The sequence below is a fragment of the Helianthus annuus genome, chromosome 9, assembly GCF_002127325.2.
Source record: "Helianthus annuus cultivar XRQ/B chromosome 9, HanXRQr2.0-SUNRISE, whole genome shotgun sequence".
Taxonomy (NCBI): Eukaryota; Viridiplantae; Streptophyta; class Magnoliopsida; order Asterales; family Asteraceae; genus Helianthus; species Helianthus annuus.
Window position 1 is genome coordinate 188,762,324 of NC_035441.2, and position 27,332 is coordinate 188,789,655.

Sequence of the window (27,332 nt, forward strand, 5' to 3'; positions counted from 1 at the left end):
CCTTCCCCTTCAAAATTTATTTTTACACCTATCATTGTTATTCGAATACAATATTAAAAATTAACTTTACACATGTGTAAGTTTGCTATTTACACATGTGTAAATTTGTTGTATATTCACATGTGTAAACACAAATAATTGTTAAGAGTGATTTTAAAGGAGAGATTAATTATCTAAAAAAATAGGGTAAACTACACTTTTCGTCCTTTATGTTTGTATTGGATTGCAATGGATATCCTTTAACTTTAAAAATTACAATCACAATCCTTTATTTGGAAAACACATTACAATCTAGGTCCTTTAGCACTAAACCGGTTAAAATTTACAGATAAGTTTAGTCATGTGACTTGCACATAAGAGTAGATGGGTAATTTTACTTATTTGTTTATAAATTAAAAAAGGGTAAATTACACTTTTCGTCCTTTATGTTTGTACCAGATTGTAACGGATAGCCTATAACTTCAATAATTACAGTCACAATCCTTTATTGCAAAACTCGTTACAATCTACATCCTTTAGTACTAACCAGATTAAAATTTTCAGTTAAGTTTACTCACTTAAGGGTATTTTGGTCAATTCGTGTTTTTATTTAAATGTTTAACAAATAAAACCAAAAAAATTGCATATACACTTCATCTTCCCCAATTTCCTAACCCTAAAATCCTAACCACCACATCTTGCCACCACCACCTCATCATGCCGCCACCACTCCGTTTGATTTGGAGAGTAAAAGGTTACATATTATGAGCTACCGGAATATTATTTGTTTCTTTACATTCTTTCATTGTATGTATTTCTTTGTGCACAAATATAAACATATGCAGATCAAAATCGAAGTGGTTATCTTGGCCGAGCAGAGTTCTACAATTACTCCAAATATCGTGAAGGCAACACTATATTATCTGAAACTCGTAACTGTTGCACAAAGTAAGCGAGACCTTACTCCAGATATTGTGAAGGCAACACTATATTGTGAAGGGGCGGTGGGTGTGGCTGTAGTGGTGGCGGCAGGATGTGATGGTGGTGGCGGCAGGATGAGGTGGTGGTGGTAAGATGTTGTAGTTAGGATTTTAGGGTTAGGAAATTGGGGAAGATGAAGTGTATATGCAATTTTTTTTTGTTTTATTTATTAAACATTTAAATAAAAACATGAATTGACCAAAATACCCTTAGGTGAATAAACTTAACTGAAAAATTTAATTTGGTTAGTACTAAAGGACGTAAAGTGTAACGGGTTTTGCAAATAAAGGATTCTGACTGAAATTATTGAAGTTAAAGGCTATCCGTTGCAATCCTGTACAAACATAAAGGACGAAAAGTGTAATTTACCCTTAAAAAATTATATATATATACACACACAACAAAACCAATATCTCTTTCTCTCAGCTATCCCTACCCACCCAACAACCTCCACCACCGCTAAATCTCGTCGTCGCCACCGTATCCAGCAATCACCACCACCAAATCGAGCCCTACCACCACTGGATCCAGCCTCCATAAACACACATCTCTAAGTAACCCTAACCCCTAGATCCATGGAATTGAACATGATTCGATCAATGCTTGTAAGAATCACCATAGGGCTTTTGATCATGGAGTGTAAACGAGTAAAAGCACAATAGAAATTACCCTGTAAGGCGTTAAAACGGAGCAGGAAGAACTTAGCCGGAGTTCTAAGACTCCGGCGAACTTTGATTGGAATGTTTGATAACGGGCTTTCTCTCATGTTATGCCAAAACACAGGTCTACCCTTTTTGCAACTACCAATTCTTAGAATAACATATTTATTTCCTTCAACAGTTGGATTTGCAACACCATAAACAGGAAAACCAGGAATTTCTCTAAAATTAGGTGCACCTTCTACTCTCTCGGGTAAATTTAGTTGTTGACAGCCTGGACAATGATCACTTTTAAGAACGGTTTGACCTCCCAAAACCTCCTCGGTTCATTTGCAGTGGGTGGTTATGGTGGTTTGAATTTTTGATAATGAAGAAGAAGATAATGAGTATTTGAACGTGGTGAGTGTGTGTTTATAATGGGGAAGAAGACAGTGTAAAAAGACTTTAATGCCCTCACATGTTGTGCACATGATCAAGCTTAACGTTTAAAACAAACCGGGTTAGTACTAAAGGACTTATGGTGTAATGTGTTTTCCAAATAAAGGATTGCGAGTGTAATTGTTAAAGTTAAAGCCTATATATATATTGGCTAAATTGCACTTTTCGTCCTTTATGTTTCAGGGTTTCTGCAGGCGCTGTCCTTTAAGTTTAAAAATTACACTTTATGTCCTTTATGTTTGCAACCTATAACGGGCGGTGTCCTTTCTCATAAACCAAGTTATCTTTTAATGTTAAAACCCCTTGTCTCTCTCAACTTCAAACATGAGGGACCTTTTATGTAAAAAAGTGAAACTTTCAAAAACTTTATCCGGCCGGTAATTTCGCCGGATTCCGGCAACTCTGGAAATCAATATATACGCTTTTTCGGTCCGTTTCTCTCGCGATAAACATCATCTCCCTCTTATAACAACTTAACAACGAAGTTTCAGCATGTATCTCGTTACTTCGATGGTAATCCGGTAAGCACTACCAATTCCGGCGAACCCGGAACTTCGTCTTTGAGTCGTTTCAACCTGTTTTTCTTGTGACAAAACATTATCTCCATAATTAACACAACTATGTACAACCATAACAATTCTGAACACGCCGGATTTTCTGTGCCTCTCAACTCGTCGGTGTGTTGTTTGAAAATTTCGGAATGTTTCGGTGAAATTGAATGATTTTCGGATGATTTTAAATGTGATTTTTATCTGTTAGGATCATGTTTTTAATATTCTGATTGATTTCGATCTGTTTCGGATGAATTTCGGATTGTTTTAACGACTGAAATTGAATCAAAACACGATATTTTGATCACAAAGTCATAGAAATCTTATTGAAAACGTAAAACTGTAACAGAAATGAAGAAAGTTTTATATCAGATCTGAATCGAATTTGCTGAAATTGTTCTGATTGTTATTGCGACAATTGATTGTTGAATCCAGATCTGAATTCGAATTCATCAACAAACACGTATCATTGTTACAGATCTGAATTTGATATATTGCTGTTTGTAGAAGAAGAAATTTCAGTTGTAGTTGCAGGTGTAAACTTTTCTTCAACGAATTGGTTTAAAGCTGAGTCAAAGTTTGTCAAAAATCAATTAAAATTTGAAAGTTTGTTGGATGATGTTGTAATTTTGATCGGATGTATTATAATTTAGCTGATTGGATGATGTTGTAACTTTTAAGGGTTCCGATCTGTTGAAATGGAGAAGAAGAGTGAACTGATTTTGTTTAGGCTGGTGTAGTTAAAAGTTTTTTTAAGAGAGAAGAAGAGTGTATATTTCAGCAGTTTCATAGGGATTTTAGGGTTAAAAGAAAGGTTGGTTTTCATGAGCGGAAAGATCATCCGTCTACCTCAATTGTTATAAGATGGAGATGATGTTTATCGCGAAAGAAACGTACTGAAAAAGCGTAGAAATGGGGTTCCGGAGCTGCCGGAATCCTGCGAAATTGTCGGCCGGATAAACGTAGAAGATTGTGGCTGATGCTTTTGTTTTGTTTTTGAATGTTTCACTTTTTTACATAAAAGGTCCCTCATGTTTGAAGTTGAGAGAGACAAGGGGTTTTAACATTGAAAGATAACTAGGTTTAGGAGAAAGGACACCGCCCGTTATAGGTTGCAAACATAAATGACATAGAGTGTAATTTTTAAACTTAAAGGACAGCGCCTGCAGAAACCCTGAAACATAAAGGACGAAAAGTGCAATTTAGCCTATATATATTTGAAAGTGATGAAAGTGTATGTGGTGGCTATGAATTCCAAATTAGCTGTCAATTATAATGATAGAAATTAACTAACTAATTAGCATCATCGGGCTACTGAATTATTCAACTAATTAATTAGCATTAGGGACACTGAATGATTCAACTGAGGAGTAAGTATAGTATTGGGGATACTGAATTATTCAATTTTTGGTGCATTTGAAAGACTGAGTTAATTGTGACAAGAAATTAGCATGTAAGAGTCAAAGTTCATGTGCCTACATGTGTGCACTTTGCCTAACACATGTGGGCCACCCGATGCTTGCCTATTTGCCATTTCGTTTTTCTTAATCTATATCGAGTTTTCAATATTATGTATATCTTTCGTTTGAATTTTTTTTTTTTTTTTTATATCTTCAATATACCTACCTATATATATATAATGAACATATTTTACAACTTGAAAAAAACACGGAATTAATCAGTTATTTCAAATCACTGATTTATTATCACATAATTTTCTCTCTCTAGTTGTCACCCCTTTTTGTTGAATGTGTTGAAAAGAAAATTGAACTTAAGTTGAATCAAGTCAAACCGATAATGAGTTGTACGTTTCCTTTTTTGCATGCTTATAGGATTGTTGTTTTTGTTTTTTATGTTCACTTTTTTTTGTTGAAAAATTACCTTCATTAACTTTTGTAGATCGTTTTTAGTTTTATCACTTAGGCTAAAGGGTGTGGGGTGCATTGGTGGGTCATAAATTGTCATGTAGAATCATTAATAAATTGTTACACCATCCCCTTGCCTCATCCACCATGGTTGGTATGGATTAAACCATGGCAACCATGAGTCTCATTTCCTTTTTTAATATTGGCTTTTCCTTTTTTACAAAAATAAATTAAAATAAAAGAATAGTGGTTTGGGTCATGACCACACCCCTAGGGTAGTGGTTTTGAATGATTGATTAAAAGTGAGTGACATGACGCTTATGTGGAGAGTCATGGAGACCATTAAAGTCATGACCACACCCTATAGCCTTAGTAGAGACTTATCCTTCGAGGAAAGATTTCATGTTCAAACATAGATATATAAATTATAAAAACACAAATGCCAGAGAAGTAGAAACAAAAAGTGAAAATCATCTATTACTTTTAGTTCTTTTGCTTTTAATAAGTATGAGTTGTTCCTAATTTAGGGTGAACGGGGTGGGTGTGGGGAAGGCATTGGTGAACGGGTTTACCGCGCAGGAACACCGCTGCCGACCCTTACCACCCCGGTGATTGAGTAAAGAAGCGGTGAGCGTTTACCGTATAGGGGAAGAAGAGGGGAAGGAGAAAGAGAGTTGAATAATGATGGGGCCCACTCTTTTCTACCAATCACAATTTTTTTTATTTACAAAAAATAGTTTACCCTTTCTCAAAAGAGGTGACCAGCCCTTACGTTTTAGTGCAAAAGTAAACTTAGAGAGGGGAATTGACATGGCAAAGTGTGATTTAGTGGATGTAGAGTTTACATCTCCTCAAGAGGTGACCACCTAATAGGTTCCTCTCCATGAGAAGATGATCGATTATTCTCCCCCTTTTCTATCATCAAATATAGGAGGCAAAGTGGAGGGAGTATTACCTTGCGTTGACGTGGACTTTTATAGGTTAAGTCAACTACGCTAACAAAAGCAATTAGACGATCAAGGATTTTGTATGTAATGACTCAAGACATAATTGTTCTATAAAATAGCTATAAAAGGTACTAAAATTTCTTAAACAGTGTTAATAAAAGCATATACGGCAGACATAATGTTAAGTGAGGTACTAAGGTGGGGAAGAACGATATTTCGAACGATATATTACAACCTTGTGCATTTTTATTTACTTATTTGTTTTTTCTATCAATAGTCTTCAAAAAAAAGTTTCAATTTACGACTAATGTAATTAGTGTAGGCTTGTTTTAACACGATGAAAATTCATGAACGCAAGAGTTAATTTTGATACTATGTGGTTTTGTTTATAGTGCTTGACTATTTAACCATGATGGAATCGTCACATGAAAACACAGACAAAGTATATTAAAGAACGTATTTTATGTCCCAATAATGTCAACATAATGCTCATCACCGACAACTCTTCGCACTATGCTTTTCTTTGATGTGATACAACAAGCAACATATACAAAAAAATTTCTATCAACTTGGAACAGGAAACTCATGTCTATACAAACAAAAGTACATTCATTAATCTAGGTGCTAGAATGTCCCATTATCTGTTTGTTAGGTTCCATTTATATTCCTTCATCAATGTTCATTTTTGTTAGATTTATCAAGTAAGAATATATGTATATAACTTTACAAACTTTATTCTTGAATTATATATTTGGATATTCTTTGTAGAAACTTGTTGTGTTGTGATATTTGGATAATAACATTGACATTATGGATGTATTTTATGGTTGAACCTACAAATTAATATTATATGTTTATTTGTTCATTTATATGTTTTCCCGTTTGTTTTGAAGTCGTTAGTATAATATTATGGTTGAACCTACAAACTAATATTATATGTTTATTTGTTTTTTTAATCATTTATATGTTTTCCCGTTTGTTTTAAAGTTGTTAGTATAACAAACAAAAATGAAAACGAGTAAACTTATTGGCTTTTTTTCATTTGTATTTTTCCCGTTTGTTTTAAAGTTGTTAGTAATACAAACAAAAATGAAAACGAGTAAGCTTATTGTTTTAATGGCCTTACAAGAACACAAAATGATATGTTACGTACTTAATGCTCATTTGATAATGTTTATTTGTTCGATTATAAAGATATAGAGGCTTGTGTAATAGTGGTGATCTCAATAGAATGGATACCATACTAGGCTTCCTATATGTGTATATACGAAGCAAACATTTAAGATACAAGTCCATCGGTGAGACATGAACCCTTAACCACATGGGAAGGAACGCATTACCAATACACTTTGATACGGCTAAGATACAAGTCCATTGGTGACTGCTAAATAAGTGACACCAATGTTGTCACACCAAAGTGTTGGTGGACATGAAGAGAAATATATAGCTGATCATGTGACACAGAGTTAACAGGTGGATCTTTGCGGCAACAATGCAAGCTAGTGCATGATACACAACCTCTATACTAGAACAAACAAAAGATCTTGTTTCTTAGAACTCTAACAGATAATGTGAGGTCCAAGATAAGGGTAGCCAACCCAATTAGCATTAAAATAAGCATGTAAGTCAAAGCTAGCAGACCATCAAATAACCAAACCATGCATGAGAGATGGTACCTTTAAGGTATCATAAAGTTATGTTTGAGTGCGACCTAATGACGGTTAGTAGGTTTCTACAGAACTGAGAAACCTTACAATTCGCAAAAGTTATCTCATATTGAGTTAAGACAAGATAATATAAAGTTTCCAAATTACTCATATACAAAAGATGATCATCTAGAGGAATACTAGAGCAATGAGAAAGTTGTTTTCTAGACAATACATGAATAGATAGGGACCGTTACTCAGTAAGACCACTGCGATGTAACAAATCTCGTAAGTATCTATGCTCTAAGATATGCAAAACATCATTAGAAAAGGTAGCCTCAAGTCAACTCCCGGAAGATAAGATAAAATGCCCAAGTTGTTGAGCGCAATCCGTGTTGGGTTTGAAAAAGGATAGTTGAATGTTATCAACAACATAACCAAACGTGCAAATGTTGAAGATTCCGATTATGTAAGTTGAGACTCAGAGCTTGTAAGTCTTGAAGACCTTTTGATGAAAGGAGCTGGAAGCCCCAAAAATATAATATCAAGAGACATTAATTGTCGGCCACTTTGATTTTTTGGGTGAATTAGCATGTGAAGTTCAAGTGGTATGCAATGGTATACGGGGAATTTTTGGAACTTTTGAGATCATTGTATATCACACCTTGATAGATGACGGGACGAAAGTGTCAAGATTGGAAGAAACCAACAAACAAGAAAATTATTTGTTAAATATATTTTGTCTAAAACAAAATATATTTCTTTAACGCCCAACGTGTAACACCCCGAAAACGGGTTTAGTAATTAAACCTCGTTAATACAAAAGAGTGGGTAAAATACCGTTAGTGGTAAAATTTAACCGGTAAATATTAGGATTTAAATAATTAATCCTAATATTAAACAAAAAGTCAATAAAAGCTTTTAGGAAATAAAAGCTTAGAAGGCCCGAGTTAACGGGACCTAAATTAAACTAAGTCATAAATATTCCCGAACCCGCTAAGCTAACTAGGAATGCTTGACCCGGTTAATAAAAGGGAATATGGATTGTAAATAAGTAGGTTATAATCAACTTAATAACTAACGAAACATGAAGGACCAAAGTTGGATAATTGGAAATAAGGTTTATTTACTAAAAACAAAAATAAAAACACACCACACCTAGTGTGTGCGTGTGTGAGGTCAACCAGGAGAAAGCTCAGGGAGCTCAAACCCTAACTTCCACAACTTGATCAAATTGAAGCCCAAATCAAGAGCCAAATCACTGCATGAACACAAATTCGTGATCACCTAATCATGGGGATTACAAGGTATGTTGAAATATATGATTTGGTGATACCTTGAGATTATGATGAACAATCATAATCGAAATTCTGGAATGAATCTTGAATCTATGAGTGTTATTGTGATTATATCTTGGTGTAGAAACAAACCCTAGTAGAAAAATTGATGAATTGTTGTCAAAACTAGGGAATTGGTAATTACCCTATATTGTGATAAGTGGGTTTTATGTTAACATGATGAACACTAGGAAATAGATTGTTGATCTAGTGTAAATTGACGATTTTGAAGTGAATTCAGAAATTATAGAAGTTAACCACTTTGTAAGATGGTTGATTTATGTGAAATTTGGGGTAAGAGATAGGCTAGAGACATGATAAATAAACATGTAAAATTCTGCCCTTAAGGTGTTCGTTGAAATGCCTCAAAGAAGGCTCGAAACTAGAATTTTGTAGTTAAAACACCTAGTTGTGATGTTTCGACTATTATGCAAAAAGTGATTAAAGAGAGTTCTAAATGTGTTAAACGCGATTAGAACTTTGGCTAAAACGGAGGTCTAAAGATAACGCCTACCGAGTAGTTAATGAGTGCTAAAACTAGTTGACAACTCGAAAATGCAAATTAGTATATTAATGGGCATTTGACTATTAAAAAGGTCAAACTGACCTATAATACGATAAATAGCAATTTTGATATGAAATGCATAAGGTGGAATAATCGTATTAGAGTATGATTAAACTAACCACCTTGAAAACGATGATGATAGTTTGACGCGTCACAAGCTAGGTGGAAGCTTGGAGTGAAAGCGGGTCAAACAAGGCAAGCATGGAAGAAAGGCGTAGCTCGGATGCAATGTAAGTGAAACTTACATAATTGTGTAGATTACTTGTTCATTCTATACGTTATAGATGCAATAATGCTAATGTTGAAAATATGGATTTCCGACGTGATTGATACGAGTCGGAACATATAAAGATGATTAAAAACCATGTTTATGGCAAAAAGGGGATTTGGTAATGAAATCCGGGACGGGATGGATGTATGAATTAGAAGTCAAAAACCATGTTTTGATTTAATAGGCAACGTTGGGTATATAGGCCGAACGGGTCAAATGGTGGTGATAACACTATTTGACAATATCGACTAATGCGATTGTCAAGTCTTGTGTTAACAGGAGCGATTAGCGATTCAGTTAATTTCGCCCACGTTAAGTGTGATGATAAAAGCAAGGTATAAATTGGGTCTATATGTTGACCCTAGCCAGGTACGTATGCATACGATTATAGTTAACATACAAACTTGGTCAAATAAGTAATGAAAGCCCCTCGTAGTAAATGAGGGGCTAATGTCGACTAAAATGCCCTTGAAGGGTAAATTGAGCAAACAACTTATAAAGGTTGTTTAGGAACTTATCTTACGATCTTGTAACCTTTAGACGCGCATGAAAGTTGTAGACATAAACTTTCAAGAGTTAAATGCTTAAATTGTGTGTTGCCGCAAAAATAACACATCCGTAGAATTAAACTCGAAATAAATAGTCCATTTTGTTAAATCCACCACATTCATAGTTGTGGTGGAAGACTAGCTAATAACAAATTGGTGGAACTATGAGGTACATGAGAAATGAGCACCGTCCGTGCTAAAATGGTCGTAAATACCCTTAACGGGTCAAAATAAGATTTTAAACGAAAACGGGTAATTAATTGTGTAGAAACCCGTGTTCAGTACTTAATACGATTGACAATATTAGAATTTAAGTGTTCATGATGAATGGTGGTCAAACAAACATGTTTGTTTGATAATCACATAGTCGGGTCGAAAATTGTTGAAAAGATAATAAGCCGAAGGCTTAAAAGTCTCAATTTTATTTAATCCGGATGTCAGATCTTAACTCCATATAATGGAGAATTAAATTACAAACATGTGGGAAGAAACGGTAGGTCAAACGGATAAGCGGTTTGAAAGATACGAAAAATTTCGTGTCAAATTACGGCAAAATGGAAAGGTGGGATGCAGGTGCCACCGTAAATTACGGTGCTACCGTAATTTACGGTGGACCTGAAATGGTTTACGGTGAAACACTCCTGAATTACGATGGAAACAAATCAAAACAAGGACTACCGTAAATTACGGTGTCCACCGTAATTTACGGTAGACCCTGTACAAAATGTATTTTGATCAGTTTTGTTTCCCGGACTTGTTTAGATACGTTTTAAATCCCGTATGACTAAAGCATTTCATGTTTTTATGAAATGTAGGTACTTGTGGAAGCCGGAAGACGATCAAGCTCAACGAAGAACCGAACACGATACAGTTACATGCTTCCGCACTTCGCCACGTTGTGAATTTTAAACAACGAACTTCGATCACGTTATGTAGAATAATTTATAATTTGTAAAAGTTTTAAATAAACCCGCATTTATATAATATGTGTGGTCTTAACTACACATATAATTGTGGTATTTAGATATAAAATAACTAGGGTGTTACAAGTTGGTATCAGAGCCTTGGTTTAAGAGATTCGAGTATGGTGGGGAGGAACCATGCTTGGACTTAAACCTTATGCTCTTGACAAAGAATAGTGTTCGGTTCGAGGCTTGATCGCAAATCCGGTAAGTACAAGTACGTGAATAATTAGTATGCTAAAGTGTTGTAAACAACACATAGGGCTATCGTGTGATACGCGTTACCCCAATTAAAATGATTGAAATAGTTGACGAAAATACGCGCGTTGACGCGTGTAGTAGAAAAAGCCTTGTATTATAATACGGGCGATTATTGCGGTTGACGTTACTAACTTTTGTGAATGTTTTAAATTGAAGGACACTCGCGTTTGAAGACGACGAGAGTCAAACGAATTGTGGATATGATGATGGAACGGTCCGAAGTATGACAAGATGAGCATACTCACCGAGGACTAAATCGCGTAATGACCGCGAACAAGGTTAATGGCAAAGAACGCCCGTCGGGGAAAACATTACCAGGTGCACATTTTAAATAATAGCAAAAATAGTAATATGCAACAATAAGTAGGAACTTAAAAGTTGCATATGTAAAATTAAAAACTTGGAAAGACCTGAATAGAAAACCTATCCGGGATATTGTTTCCAAGAAAAACAGATAGAGGTATTACTTACATAGGGCGTGATGTGAAAACTGTAAAAAGGTCATGCGCGTCATGTGTTAATCGCTTACTCTGGCCAAGTAAGTAGCGGCATATGTTACCATGAACTTCTTATGGCGGACACGTTTACATCCGATGTAGTAAGGGCAGGGTGAATGGGACTAATTAAAAAGTGCCCAAATGAATCAGATAAGCAAAATACTTGGTAACAATGTAAACGCACAACCAAGTGACGGGAGCGTATTACATTAGGATAATGAGCCCGAGTGAAGGGACAAACAAGCATGTAAAATGATTCAGACAAGTATTGGGAAAGAGTGTACTTACACTCGAACCCGGAAAACATCAAGTATTGGGAGGGAGTGTACTTACACTCGAACCCAGAAAACATCAAGTATTGGGAGGGAGTGTACTTACACTCGAACCCAGAAAACATCAAGTATTGGGAGGGAGTGTACTTACACTCGAACCCAGAAAACATCAAGTATTGGGAGGGAGTGTACTTACACTCGAACCCAGAAAACATCAAGTATTGGGAGGTAGTGTATTTACACTCGAACCCAGAAAACATCAAGCTTGTAAAACGATTTAGACAAATATTGGGAGGGAGTGATACTTACACTCGAACCCGGAGAATGTAAACATGTAGGATGAGTTAGATATGCATTGGGAGGGGGTGTACTTACACTCGAACCCGGAAAATGCAAACATGTAAGATGATGTAGACATGTATTGGGAGGGGGTGTACTTACACTCGAACCCGGAAAATGCAAACATGTAAAGTGATGTAGATATGCATTGGGAGGTAGTGTACTTACACTCGAACCCGAAGAATACAAATAAGACTCTTAACAGGCCGATTTTGTAAAACACCAAATTTGAGAACGAAATAGGAATATAAAAGTGAAACGAAGTCATAATACATACCGTAAGGGTTGCAATAATAACGACTTCGGTAAAACACCCAGTTGGTGGGTAAGGATTTAAACACATGCGTAGACTGAGAAACAGGAACGCGAAATAGAAAGTCAAAAGACTCGGAATATGAGTCATGACTAAAAGATGATAAGAATCTTCGCAAATATAAATTTAGGTAATTGCGTTCAACCATTTCAAAGTTGGATGGGTCAAATAAAGAACGAAGTTTGACATTCATAGGTGATGAAAATTCACCTAAAATGACTCAAACGAGTCAATTAAGGAAAAATGGAGGGGCCAAAATGACCGATGGGTCATGAACTAAAGCAAAGGGATCATAAGGGCCTCGTCTTAAAGAGACGAAAGCTTAAGAAAATAGCCTACGAGGTTAGGTGAAAGAACCTACGGGTCAATAGCGTAAGGTGAGGGAACTTGTTACGATCCCTCGCGTAAAACGAGAACGAAAAACAATAAATTAGGGGTTGTCAATTTCCTTGACATGAGTAATTGACATAGTTAAGAGAAAAACGTTATACTAAAATTCAGATTTAGTAAGAAATAATATTTTTATAAATATAAATTCTGACAGGAATTTGAATAGAAATCATAAAGGGTTCAAGTCTTGACGCTGATAGGCGCAAGACGATATATTCGAAAACTGATCTTTTTGAAAATGAAAGGTTGATATAAATTAAACATGCGTGACACGATCACGGTCAAGAAATGCAATGTGAAGTGGAATCACATTATAACCAAGCGAGCGGTAAAGGTCATTTAAGTGATCTGGTTGCTTGTAAGCGGTAGATTCGGTATAACTAAACCGAATAAATGAATTCTGAAAACAGAAGAAATTGTTGCTAAAAGTGAAAGACTTCACTAAAGACCTTTAAACGGGTCAAGGTAACGGATTCACCAAGAGTTCGATAATATCTAAAAGCGATGGAAATCGCTAAGTTAACTAAACAAGTAAAAATAACGGAATTACGTTATTTCAAGTCACATTCTGTCGTATCAGGTACGTAGAGGTTCTGTAACCAGAAAGACATTACCATAATTTTTCTGGTAATACTAACAATTGGTTAGAGTATGAGTAATGCTTAAGAAATTACTCAAGTCAAAACGCATTGAGTTTAGAACTCAATGAACTATGTAAGAAAAGGTTTCGAGGACGAAACCTCTTTAAGGGGGGTAGACTTGTAACACCCCGAAAACGGGTTTAGTAATTAAACCTCGTTAATACAAAAGAGTGGGTAAAATACCGTTAGTGGTAAAATTTAACCGGTAAATATTAGGATTTAAATAATTAATCCTAATATTAAACAAAAAGTCAATAAAAGCTTTTAGGAAATAAAAGCTTAGAAGGCCCGAGTTAACGGGACTTAAATTAAACTTAGTCATAAATATTCCCGAACCCGCTAAGCTAACTAGGAATGCTTGACCCGGTTAATAAAAGGGAATATGGATTGTAAATAAGTAGGTTATAATCAACTTAATAACTAACGAAACATGAAGGACCAAAGTTGGATAATTGGAAATAAGGTTTATTTACTAAAAACAAAAATAAAAACACACCACACCTAGTGTGTGCGTGTGTGAGGTCGACCAGGAGAAAGCTCAGGGAGCTCAAACCCTAACTTCCACAACTTGATCAAATTGAAGCCCAAATCAAGAGCCAAATCACTGCATGAACACAAATTCGTGATCACCTAATCATGGGGATTACAAGGTATGTTGAAATATATGATTTGGTGATACCTTGAGATTATGATGAACAATCATAATCGAAATTCTGGAATGAATCTTGAATCTATGAGTGTTATTGTGATTATATCTTGGTGTAGAAACAAACCCTAGTAGAAAAATTGATGAATTGTTGTCAAAACTAGGGAATTGGTAATTACCCTATATTGTGATAAGTGGGTTTTATGTTAACATGATGAACACTAGGAAATAGATTGTTGATCTAGTGTAAATTGACGATTTTGAAGTGAATTCAGAAATTATAGAAGTTAACCACTTTGTAAGATGGTTGATTTATGTGAAATTTGGGGTAAGAGATAGGCTAGAGACATGATAAATAAACATGTAAAATTCTGCCCTTAAGGTGTTCGTTGAAATGCCTCAAAGAAGGCTCGAAACTAGAATTTTGTAGTTAAAACACCTAGTTGTGATGTTTCGACTATTATGCAAAAAGTGATTAAAGAGAGTTCTAAATGTGTTAAACGCGATTAGAACTTTGGCTAAAACGGAGGTCTAAAGATAACGCCTACCGAGTAGTTAATGAGTGCTAAAACTAGTTGACAACTCGAAAATGCAAATTAGTATATTAATGGGCATTTGACTATTAAAAAGGTCAAACTGACCTATAATACGATAAATAGCAATTTTGATATGAAATGCATAAGGTGGAATAATCGTATTAGAGTATGATTAAACTAACCACCTTGAAAACGATGATGATAGTTTGACGCGTCACAAGCTAGGTGGAAGCTTGGAGTGAAAGCGGGTCAAACAAGGCAAGCATGGAAGAAAGGCGTAGCTCGGATGCAATGTAAGTGAAACTTACATAATTGTGTAGATTACTTGTTCATTCTATACGTTATAGATGCAATAATGCTAATGTTGAAAATATGGATTTCCGACGTGATTGATACGAGTCGGAACATATAAAGATGATTAAAAACCATGTTTATGGCAAAAAGGGGATTTGGTAATGAAATCCGGGACGGGATGGATGTATGAATTAGAAGTCAAAAACCATGTTTTGATTTAATAGGCAACGTTGGGTATATAGGCCGAACGGGTCAAATGGTGGTGATAACACTATTTGACAATATCGACTAATGCGATTGTCAAGTCTTGTGTTAACAGGAGCGATTAGCGATTCAGTTAATTTCGCCCACGTTAAGTGTGATGATAAAAGCAAGGTATAAATTGGGTCTATATGTTGACCCTAGCCAGGTACGTATGCATACGATTATAGTTAACATACAAACTTGGTCAAATAAGTAATGAAAGCCCCTCGTAGTAAATGAGGGGCTAATGTCGACTAAAATGCCCTTGAAGGGTAAATTGAGCAAACAACTTATAAAGGCTGTTTAGGAACTTATCTTACGATCTTGTAACCTTTAGACGCGCATGAAAGTTGTAGACATAAACTTTCAAGAGTTAAATGCTTAAATTGTGTGTTGCCGCAAAAATAACACATCCGTAGAATTAAACTCGAAATAAATAGTCCATTTTGTTAAATCCACCACATTCATAGTTGTGGTGGAAGACTAGCTAATAACAAATTGGTGGAACTATGAGGTACATGAGAAATGAGCACCGTCCGTGCTAAAATGGTCGTAAATACCCTTAACGGGTCAAAATAAGATTTTAAACGAAAACGGGTAATTAATTGTGTAGAAACCCGTGTTCAGTACTTAACACGATTGACAATATTAGAATTTAAGGGTTCATGATGAATGGTGGTCAAACAAACATGTTTGTTTGATAATCACATAGTCGGGTCGAAAATTGTTGAAAAGATAATAAGCCGAAGGCTTAAAAGTCTCAATTTTATTTAATCCGGATGTCAGATCTTAACTCCATATAATGGAGAATTAAATTACAAACATGTGGGAAGAAACGGTAGGTCAAACGGATAAGCGGTTTGAAAGATACGAAAAATTTCGTGTCAAATTACGGCAAAATGGAAAGGTGGGATGCAGGTGCCACCGTAAATTACGGTGCCACCGTAATTTACGGTGGACCTGAAATGGTTTACGGTGAAACACTCCTGAATTACGATGGAAACAAATCAAAACAAGGACTACCGTAAATTACGGTGTCCACCGTAATTTACGGTGGACCCTGTACAAAATGTATTTTGATCAGTTTTGTTTCCCGGACTTGTTTAGATACGTTTTAAATCCCCTATGACTAAAGCATTTCATGTTTTTATGAAATGTAGGTACTTGTGGAAGCCGGAAGACGATCAAGCTCAACGAAGAACCGAACACGATACAGTTACATGCTTCCGCACTTCGCCACGTTGTGAATTTTAAACAACGAACTTCGATCACGTTATGTAGAATAATTTATAATTTGTAAAAGTTTTGAATAAACCCGCATTTATATAATATGTGTGGTCTTAACTACACATATAATTGTGGTATTTACATATAAAATAACTAGGGTGTTACACAACGTCACATTCTTTCAAAACTCGAATACACATCTTAATCCCTCGATCGAATAAACCATGTTGATATCGTGTCAAACCTTTGCCCGATCTTCTCTAACTTATCGACTTCGTAATGCTCGTCTTTGACTCGGAAACATTTGAACAATCATGGCGTCGGCAACATTGTGTTAGTGTCTCTTGGAGACGCTCGATTAGTGTTCCCGGCGACACTCATGTCTTCTTTTAAGTGTCCCAGATCTAATCTTCGATCGTAGATCCACCTGCAACACTAAGATGTCATCAGGATAACCCGAACACTATACAGTGATCAAATACCTGGCGACATTGAGAGTGTCGCTAGTGACTATTGCCTGATCAACTAAGTCTTGGTTTACAGTCTTCTAATCTTGACACTTTCAGCCCCTCATATATCAAGTTGTGGTAAACAATGGCCTCAAAAGTTCCAACAATCCGTGAGTGTAAGCGTTCAATCAAATCCGTAACAATGCCTGATGAGCTCCAAGTAATAACGATTTTGTCCTCATATATCAAGACATAGTAGAAAATCGAGTCTCGGCTATAAACAAATAGAGAGGCATAATAAACACATTGAAAAAAGTCCAAAACTAATAATTGTAGAAGACAAAATGAAAAACCAACTTCCAGGTGCATGCTTGATGCTATAAAAAGCCTTTTGCCATTAGGAAGGGCCAAAAAACCCAAACCCATTGGGCATAGCTGAAACCATAAACATTCAGGACAAGTATACCCGAAGCTCGACGGGTTTGGGACCGTTTAAGGGATTAATTTTATAAATATTCACAAGAGGACGGGTATGGGATTAGGTGATAGTGTGATACCCAGCCCAATTACCCGAAGCCGCATACCTGTTTGCCCAAACATATAGACGATTTTTTTATTCTGTTAACCCTTGTCTCTATTACTGCTTTACTAGTAGGTTTGTTATGTAAAAGTATTTTTTTAGAATATGTTTTTTATAATATTATTTATATTTTTTATGTTACGAGAATATACATAAAGTTATATAAAAATTATAATGATATTATGTATTTGATGATAATCTTATACGTATGTATTTATTATTATATTATATTATATTATTATTATATTATTATATTATATTATATTATATTATATTATATTATATTATATTATATTATATTATATTATATTATATTATATTATATTATATTATATTATATTATATTATATTATATTATATTATATTATATTATATTATATTATATTATATTATATTATATTATATTAGGTTTAGGATCCTGTACAAAGTGCTTAATTTGTAAGAAGTGTAAGAAATATTCCTGGAATGACAAGTGTCCATCCTCTTAATTAATTCAAAAGGGTAGTTTTGTAATTGTACATTTTTGTCATTTAATTCAAATTCAACATAACTGATCCAAAAATAACCGTCCATGAGATTGTTTAGGGATTTGAACGAATTTTGTAATTTCCTGCAAGATACAATACGATTGTGTTATACGTATCTTTCAATCATCATTAATTATAAATACATAAAGGATTATCAAATCGATATCCCCATTCCAGTTGTTTAACGTCTGCGCCTTTTTTCGATTCTGGTGTTTTATATCAATTTCAATGGAGCCCAGCGATGCAGGTTAATGTGTATCATAGTGTTTTATTCTGGTGTTCTATTAAGTTGTATGGTGTTATATTCATAGAAGGTTGCTGGGGATTCCAGATAAAACACCATGACTTGAATCATGGCGTGGTGTTTTATCTGGTGACATTGTTCATGGCATAGTGTTTTAAACATCTGGAGACAAAACACCACGCCATGAACAATGTCTCCAGATAAAACACCACGGCATGAATAGTGTCTCCAGATAAAACACCACACCATGAACAATGTCTCCAGATAAAACACCACGCTATGAACAATGTCTCCAGATAAAACACCACGCCATGAATAATGTCTCCTGATAAAACACCATGACTTGAATCATAGATGTTTAAAAGACCACACTATGAACAAGGTCTCCAGATAAAACACCATGACTTGAATCCTAGTCTTGGTGTTTTAAAATCTGGGAATGTTTTGTATTTATAAAACACTACGCCATGAACAATGTCTCCAGATAAAACACCACGCCATCAACAATGTCTCCAGATAAAACACCATGACTTGAATCTGCGATTACGTTTTAAAAATCTGGGAATGTTTTAAAGTATGAAGAAATTCGCTGATTTTTTTTTGGAGATTGATGGCGGTTACATATAATTCGCTGATCTTTAGGAGTTTGATGGGTGGTTTTGAAACGGTTACCATATTTGAAATGTTGGAAAAGTCACTATTGCCCTTCAATTTTTACATAAGGTCCTTCTAATTAAAACACAATTTACATTTTATACCCTATTGATCTCAACCATTAGATCAAATATCCAATGGTTTAAAACACTTCTTACCCTTCTTACATTTTAGACAACTACCCTATTATATTATATTATATTATATTATACTATACTATACTATACTATACTATACTATACTATACTATACTATACTATACTATACTATACTATACTATACTATACTATACTATACTATACTATACTATACTATACTATACTATACTATACTATACTATACTATATTATATTATATTATATTATATTATATTATATTATATTATATTATATTATATTATATTATATTATATTATATTATATTATATTATATTATATTATATTATATTATATTATATTGTATTGTATTGTATTGTATTGTATTGTATTGTATTGTATTGTATTGTATTGTATTATATTATATTATATTATCATTATCATTATCATTATCATTATACATTATACATTATACAATATAACAATTGACGTTGGGTCTTAGAAACAGTACCGGTTTCCAAGTTTCACAAACCTCCATTTGCCAGTCATTCTCTTTATCTTTGTTTCCCCAGTACGTGACACTTCTTCCAGCAGAGAGAGACGGTGGAAAGCAAGGGGCCGGTCACGGTGGTTTCGTACCGTCATTCTCACGCATGAGCCGGTTCCATTTCATAGTCTAATGGCATGGAAGCCAGAGGTGGTGGTGGTTTGTGCATCCGAGGGGCGGTAATTGGGTCCAACGGCGTTACAGCTCACACGCTGGCGTCACTGGTACTCAACATTGACGGCAACATCTTTGATGAATTTGGTAGCGGTCGTTCAAGATGTGGATTAGGTTTTACGGTGGCCATTGGTGGCGGCGAGCAGGTTTCGTGACGGTACATGAGCGGAGAACCACGAGGGATGTTAGATCGGAGGTTTGCATAGCTTCGCCAGTGATGGCGATCAAGCGCCTATGGTTCCGATCAAGTTCTGGCAACTTTCCGGTAAGCCCTTTTTCTCTTGCATGTTTTCTATTTGGTTAGATCGGTTGTTCATGAACCTTAACCCAACGAGTCAGATGTTCTTGGTAGGCCAATATAAGTTTAAAACTCAATTAAGGACTGTGGATTGGTGCTGCTCTTGGTAGGCCGTGATGATGCAAAAAAAATGCCAAATTGGTTTCTTGGGCGTGGCATTCGTTAGGGCAATGTGAATGTGATTCCTGATTTCACATACCAAATGGTATTAAATAGTATTGTCTGCAACCACAAGGATTTAGCAATTCTGAGCCTCCAAGACGACGATTTGGTTTTTAATTTTCATATTAATCAAAATCAATCGTTCCATGAAATTGTGAAAATTATCATTATTGCTCGATGTGTCAATCTAATTGTACGGTTATGGCGAAATTGATAGGTGTAGTTTCACACTTGGATGTTGGCAAAGGGCTGTGACAAACTGCGGCAAATAGTAAGGATGCAAATACACGAGGATCTTGATGTGAGGTATAAAGATGATGATTTTTTGTTTGTCAATTTTATTACGATATACTAAATTTTTACAATTATTGAAATACATATTAGGTGAGATTGCTCTTATTAATGTTGCAAGGCAAGGGCATATCTCCAATGCTAATACCTCATGATGATGGCATTACTTCTTTGTTCTTAGTTGTAGTTGCAGGCTCACTCCAATGCTTGGAGCTATTAACATAGGTACACCAATATCTCTACTATTAGAAAGGGTTCTTTACTAACAAGAATATAAGCAATCTGACTTTGAATTTTTTTTTTTTTTTTTTTTTTTTTTGCTATGAGTATTTCTGTTTTGTTTAGGTTTTTTTTATTACTTATTAATCTATGAAGAAAGTGAATGCAACTCGATTTGTGAAATTGCCAAGGCAATTATGTTATCTGCAGCCTCATTCATTCGGATCATGTTTCATCTCTAACGGGTCAAACGGATGATGTTTTAAAAATAGCGTAAAGAAACCTTTTTATGGGCCTTATGGTACGACATGTTGAAAGGCACTGATAGTGTGTCTTTAATAATGGTAAAACTTGATTATTATGAAGTAATTAAGTTTTTTTAACAATTTTTGGTGCATTGATTATCTATAGAACACTTAAAAACATTATAAGCCAACCCAATCGACTGCACCCGCTTCAAACCTTACCAAAATCATCTACTCTAATCAGAAACCATCTTTGAACCTTCATAATATTACTACATATTTAGAAAGTGTAGTGGTTGGATGATGTCATTCTTGGAATCCCAACAATTTGGCATATATTGGGCTTTGTCTTTTATGGGTTCACCAGGTGTGTTGCCGATCACGGCCCTAGACGTAGGTGTGTACGGGTTCAACTCACTGAATAGATGGAATTCACAGCTCTAAAATTGTTTATGCAGGAAGGTGCAAAAGTTCAATCACAAGGACTAATACAACCAAGCTTTAGGCAGGTCAATTGTTTGTATTTTTAGCTCTTGCTTTTATATGTCTATTTTTATTAATAATTTAGATATATAACCAAAAAGGAGAGTAAAGTGATTTACAATATAAGTTTTAATAGATTTTCATTTACTCAATGTTGATTTTGCATCTCCTACGACTTGATCCTAAAGACACGTTACATCTTTTGCACATTTCGTTTAAGACCAAACACTATCGGGTAATGTTTTGTTTATTGCTTTTTGTACATAGGGTTTTCCGCCGCAACGCGCGGACTGGTAAAAACCTAGTTTGTAATAGTTATAATATAATTAAAAATTTATACAATATTTATAATTGTAAAAAAAGGAAATGTACTTGTTTAACAAACTAACGGAGTAACGAGAAAACCCCTGGGGAAATGTCTAATACCCGATGGGTGACTACCCGATGAATTTTGGGTCAGGTATGTTACTAGGATTACCAATACCCGATATGACCTCGGCCCATCGGCATCCCTATTTGCCATAAACACAATTGGTGTGGTCGGTTAAGTCAACAAAGCCTAGATGTCGCCACGTGTACGCAGTCTAGGATATGTAACCATGAAGAAAGACATTGTTGACATCAACATGTCGTAGATCCCATATGAGGAAAAAAAAAAGATTATACTGTAAACGAATTGGTGGAATAAGAACTGGGCATGTGCTTGTTTGTTCATTTACTTTTTCTAAACAGACGATAGAATAAGAACAATTAAATGAATGACGTTTTTTGTTCATGTTTTTTAATAATATATGTAAACGTTTCACGAACATAACTAAGCAAACACCAATTAAAAGTAAACTTCAACATCAACTAAAATGAATGAATGTGACATATGTTCATTTTTCTTCATTTAAATAAATGGACAAAAGTTGTTCATGTTTGTTTAATGTATTAAACAAATTAATATACGAACTTCTATGAATGGTTCACGAACAGTTCAAGTACTGAACGTTAGGTTCATTAACTACACTAGGCCGAATAGTAGTAGGTTTAACCACAAGGCTAAACGTCTCGGTGTAATCAATCACCGTCATCTGATAAAAGCCCTTAGCAACAAGTCAAGCTTTCTATCAACTAACAATTCCATGAGGATCACGCTTAATCATGTATACCCACTTACAATTGAAGAGGTTAATCTTGGAATTGGGAGATAACGATAAAAAAAAGGATTATAGATAATTCTTGGTGAATTATTTTAGAGATAATTGCTAGTTTGAATTAGATAGGGTTATCTAGTTGGTTAGTTTATTTAATTAAATAGAGTTTGAGTCGGGTTAGGACTAGAACAAGTTTAGTATAAATAGATGGTTAGGTTATTGTATTTGTGTGCTCTCATTAATAAATAATAAAAGAGTCGAACAAGTTTGTTCAAATCGTGTTTCAGTTAAGGGCCTGATTTCCAACAACAACCAATAATGTTGGCGTCCGTGGGAGCGGCACCAATACCTAAGTCCGGTTAGAATGCAAAGCAACAACATCCACTAGTTTGTTTACATCCGACATATCAGACCCAAATGGGGTCAGGTGAGCAATTTATAGTTATACTATAACCACTTATATTGGCCATTTGGTTAGATCTGCCTACATGCTAATAGTTTCAGTTGATGTTAGGACATGATACGTTGTTTATTTAGGTAACTTTGAACTAGTTACTGAAAAGTAGTATAAATAAATAAATAAGAAGATGAAACCTGAAAGAACAAAAAACCAACAATTTATTAATGTGCATCATCTCATTGTTGGTTTCCATGAAGCAATGAGATGGTGAGTTGGGCCGACAAGAAGATGCCGTTTTAGGGATATTTGGGATTGATAATTAAACCTGTTTGGTTATTAATAAACAACTCTTACAAACTGTCCCTCCCTGTGGACACCTCTTTGCTTCTTCTTCTTCTTCTGTTCTTCTTCGGTCCATATCCCTCTGAAAACTCCTTGTTTTCAGCTGCGGTTCGATAGATCCATCTTCCGGTTGGCGCACCGTCTGACTCTATGTGATCCCTGATTAAATCCTAATCTCTTCTATTCTTCTAATTGCCTCTCTAATGTCTATCCGGTCATCTGGATCGCTCTGGGTACATTCTGCGCCGATCTGCAATAACCTTTGCATTTCGCCTAATGAAGTCGTGTGCCCCGTGATCTCTGGATCCAACAACTCCACCTCTCTTTGCTCCGATATAGCAGATTTTACCCACTCTACCACATCTGTCCCACCTTGGCCTTTGTTATGGTACTGAGATGGAAATTTGCCCGTTAGAATTTCTAGAATTATGATTCCTAGACTATACACGTCACATTTGTGTGAAATCGAATGATTCTGTACTGCTTCGGGGGCTTTGTACCCCGTTAACACGTTTGCTGCGTGACTAGCATCGATAATATTGATTAGACCGTAATCTACTACTAGTGGGTCGTTATTAGGCCCAAGAAGGACATTGCTCGATTTCAAATTTCCGTGAGGTAACGCTAGCATCGATAGTTCTCTGTGGATGTAACCCATTCCCAGCGCCACACCTTTGATGATTTTTAATCGAGCCGCCCAATTAAGCTCCGCATGACTCTCCCCTCGATCACCTAAAAGATTTGCATTATTGTTAATTAGTAAAAAATGTAGTCTCTAAGTTAACATAAATTAGTAAGTTTACCATGCAACAAATAAAGTAAACTGCCTTTAGGAATGTACTCGTAGATGGCGAGTTTCTCTTTCTTCTGAAAATGACACGCGAGTGGTGCCAACACATTCGGGTGCTCGAGTCTTCCAAGTCGACTCATCTCGACTTGGAATCCGTCTTTACTCATCTTATTTATCACTTTCAACCTTTTAACCACTAAAACCAAATCGTTTGACAACTTAGCTTTATACGAAGACCCTAACGATCCATTCCCAAGAACCTCTGCACCGGCTTTCATTAAATCCGACAACCCAAATGCAACGGTGCCTTTGTTCAACAACATAAGATCGCCACCGCCACCACCACCACCACCCTTGGTCTTTTTAGGAGATGATATGTTTTCTTGGGTTAAGTAGTCATCTTCCTTTGGGCTAACACTAGATATATCCAAATCAAACGAACCATCACTGGTTCGCTTCTCTAAGCACATCAGATCAGCTTCTTCTTTCTTCCTCTTTTGCACCAACACGTAGATTGCAATTAACATTGCCACAAGAATGAAAGCAGAGAGAGCCATGAGCATGTAAGCTATCTTTAAAGACTCGGGAGGCGGGGGCTTCGATGGTGGTTTAGGTCCTTTAGGAGTCTGCTTCACGTTGACACATAGCTTACGAAGTTTTGGCCCACAAAGCCCGGGATTCCCATCAAATAAGGCCACATCAAATCTTGATAAACTAGAAGGAATGTCCCCTGTTAGATCATTATTTGAAAGGTCAAGTGACTCCAAAGTTGGCTGTCCAATTAATGGAATTAGACCCGAAAACTTGTTATCATTGAGATGCAATTCCAATAGACGAGGGAGCTGAGCCAAGGAAGAAGGAATCGGACCGGAGAAATTGTTGTTGTCAAACCATATTTTCTTTAAGGACACCATTTGGGCGAAGTAACCTGAAGGAATTTCACCAGAAAACTGGTTCATTGACAAGTAAATAGCTTTCAAAGCTCCAAGTTTATTGAATTCGGGGATAGGGCCAGAAAATGCATTGTTTACAATGTTAATGACCCTTAAGCCTTGCAATTGTGAAAGGGCGAAAATGTCTATTTCACCTGATAAATTGAGTGATTTTAAACGAAGGGTAGTAACGATCCCATTGCCACAAACAAGCCCGACCCATCTGATGGTTTCGTCGCAAGGTCTTGTTCCGGGCTTCCAGGAATCAAGAGAAATGGGGTTGTTTAAAGATTGTTTGATTCTAAGCAAAGCCTCAGTGTCGTTCATGGCGGATCTTGCCATGATTGGTATCATAATCAACAAGATACACAACGAAAAAGGAGGCCAGAGCTGACCAAGAAAGGCCATTTAATTTACATCCAAAAATGGAGAGTAAAAAAACACCAAAAAATGGGGAAAAAGAATCTCAATGGTGATCGTTTGGCTTTTTTCATAGCCAATGGTAACTATCATCTAAAATTGCGGTGTAGAATAAAAGAAGTCAATGTCTTTTTTTTTTTTACTAAGTCGGTTATAAACCGTTATTATTATCAGATATATTAAGCCAACCCAGTCATTTAAATACAACTGTCCACAACGTCAGCAAAAGTAACTGTAATTATTTATTTACTAGTCTTAAGCTACCCGCGTTGCGGGCCAGTGGGCATAAAAACGTGCTACCAACATTGAGGAGATGGGGATGTAAAACGATGCTAAGTAGCATCAAACGAAAACCAAAACCGGGTAAAGCGTAAAAGAACACGAATTTCCAACACAAAGTGACTTACGTGACGTAAAACGTAGAAGGAGTTGAATTTATAAGGATGCGTATTAGAAATTGGAGGGGGTAAAAAAAACTTAGAAGACCAAATGTGACCACCAAATACGAATGAAAAAAAACCCTGAGGGGCCAAATGTGACTATCAAACATTGTGCGAAATAGCAACAAACGACGAACTAATCCGAGAAAAACGTAAAACAAAAACTAATAAAAAACTAAAATTATTAAACTTTGTGACACAAATTATAAAATCTAAAGTATTGTTACAAAATGAAAAATCATAATGCCAAAAAGAAAAGAAAAAAAAGAAGAAGACAAAAAGACAAAAAATATACTATTTCTCCTTATGTTATTAAAACTAAAATTAAGAGAATTAATAATAATAATAATAATAATAATAATAATAAGGATAAGGATAACAAAATATTTTTATATATAATATTAAAATTGAAATTAAGAGATTTATAGATAATAATAATAATAACAAAATTTTTTTAAATAAAAATTAAAATATAATTGTGAAGTTGAAGGATAAATTGCCACGTGGCATTAATTGTAGTCTTTTATTAATATTTAGATTAAGAAAGCGTTGAGTCTAGCATTCGTGTTTTAGGGCTTTTGCTTCACGCTACTTTTCGCTAGTATTGATGGCATTAGATAGAAGTGGTATTTTCCGTTATTATAGACTAGCAGGATATGTATGGATGAAATGTTAAGGCACATGAAATATTGATGTAGCGAAATGTTTTGCGTAGGGAACAAAATGTTGCCCAAGTGAAAAGCCACATTTTGCGCGGGAGTATTTTGAGCGAAAAGCCACTTTTCGCTAAGTTATGTTGACTATGTATGTTATGCGAAAAGTTGACCTCGTTCACATGTGAACCTTGTAAAGTTGGACAGGAGTCGTAGGACTGTCTTAGCGTTCTACGAAGGTCAAGAGTGGTAGAACTGTAGAATCTGACATGTGATTGACGGGCTATATACATGTAGCTAGCGAATCTACACATATCATGTATATATACTTGTGACATTTGACAAAGACAGTAAGGATGGCAATGCATGAAGAATGGTGGGGGAAGGAGACAAAATGACGGTGATGTATTGAATAGTGGGATGATTGAGAGAGAAAAATCAAGAAAAGTAATATTCTTTAAAATAATATCTAGCTAAGGGGGGTGTATTCATACAAGAATCTCTTTGTTTCGATTACGACCTAATATTCGTGTCATCTTATCACTTAACTCCCCGGGAGGAAATGTGGAATCCAGACTTCTATTAGCGATTAATAACTAAAATTTGTGATGTTACTATATAAAACTAGTGGGTTTCTAACTATAAAGTTATGACAAAAGATCAAATACAAATGATCTTATTACATAAATTGTACGAACTGAAGGATATTTTTAAAAAGAGCGATGACATTCCTGTAATTTCCTCAAACTGTAATATATTCCTTCATGCTACGTTCTTTCTTGCCAGTCAATGACCCTGATTGGTAAATCAAGCTTTGCAAATCCTAAATATAAATCGATC

At 35.4% G+C, this 27,332-nt stretch overlaps 1 protein-coding gene and 3 long non-coding RNA genes across 5 annotated transcripts; 3 read left to right on the plus strand and 1 right to left on the minus strand.

The window, feature by feature from the left end:
* The first annotated feature begins 8,245 nt into the window (after positions 1–8,245).
* LOC110875150 lies at positions 8,246–10,791 on the plus strand. Its single transcript, XR_002556554.2, has 3 exons — positions 8,246–8,373; positions 9,111–9,198; positions 10,603–10,791. It is a non-coding gene; the product is annotated as an uncharacterized LOC110875150 (long non-coding RNA).
* A 2,622-nt stretch (positions 10,792–13,413) lies between these two features.
* Positions 13,414–16,530, plus strand: LOC110875151. Its single transcript, XR_002556555.2, has 3 exons — positions 13,414–14,112; positions 14,850–14,937; positions 16,342–16,530. It is a non-coding gene; the product is annotated as an uncharacterized LOC110875151 (long non-coding RNA).
* A 2,901-nt stretch (positions 16,531–19,431) lies between these two features.
* On the plus strand, positions 19,432–21,521 carry LOC110880291. Of its 2 annotated transcripts, XR_002559339.2 has the most exons (4): positions 19,432–19,943; positions 20,356–20,444; positions 20,523–20,654; positions 21,352–21,521. It is a non-coding gene; the product is annotated as an uncharacterized LOC110880291 (long non-coding RNA). The 2 variants fall into 2 exon arrangements; XR_002559338.2 differs by having other exon boundaries at positions 19,435–19,943; positions 20,523–21,521.
* Positions 21,522–23,115: 1,594 nt separating this feature from the next.
* On the minus strand, positions 23,116–25,429 carry LOC110880293 (pollen receptor-like kinase 6). Its single transcript, XM_022128869.2, has 2 exons — positions 24,061–25,429; positions 23,116–23,989 (listed from the first exon to the last, which is right to left on the minus strand). Exons 1-2 carry the CDS (start codon positions 25,385–25,387, stop codon positions 23,421–23,423), a joined length of 1,896 nt encoding a protein of 631 aa, XP_021984561.2. The 5' UTR covers positions 25,388–25,429; the 3' UTR covers positions 23,116–23,420.
* Positions 25,430–27,332: the final 1,903 nt, after the last annotated feature.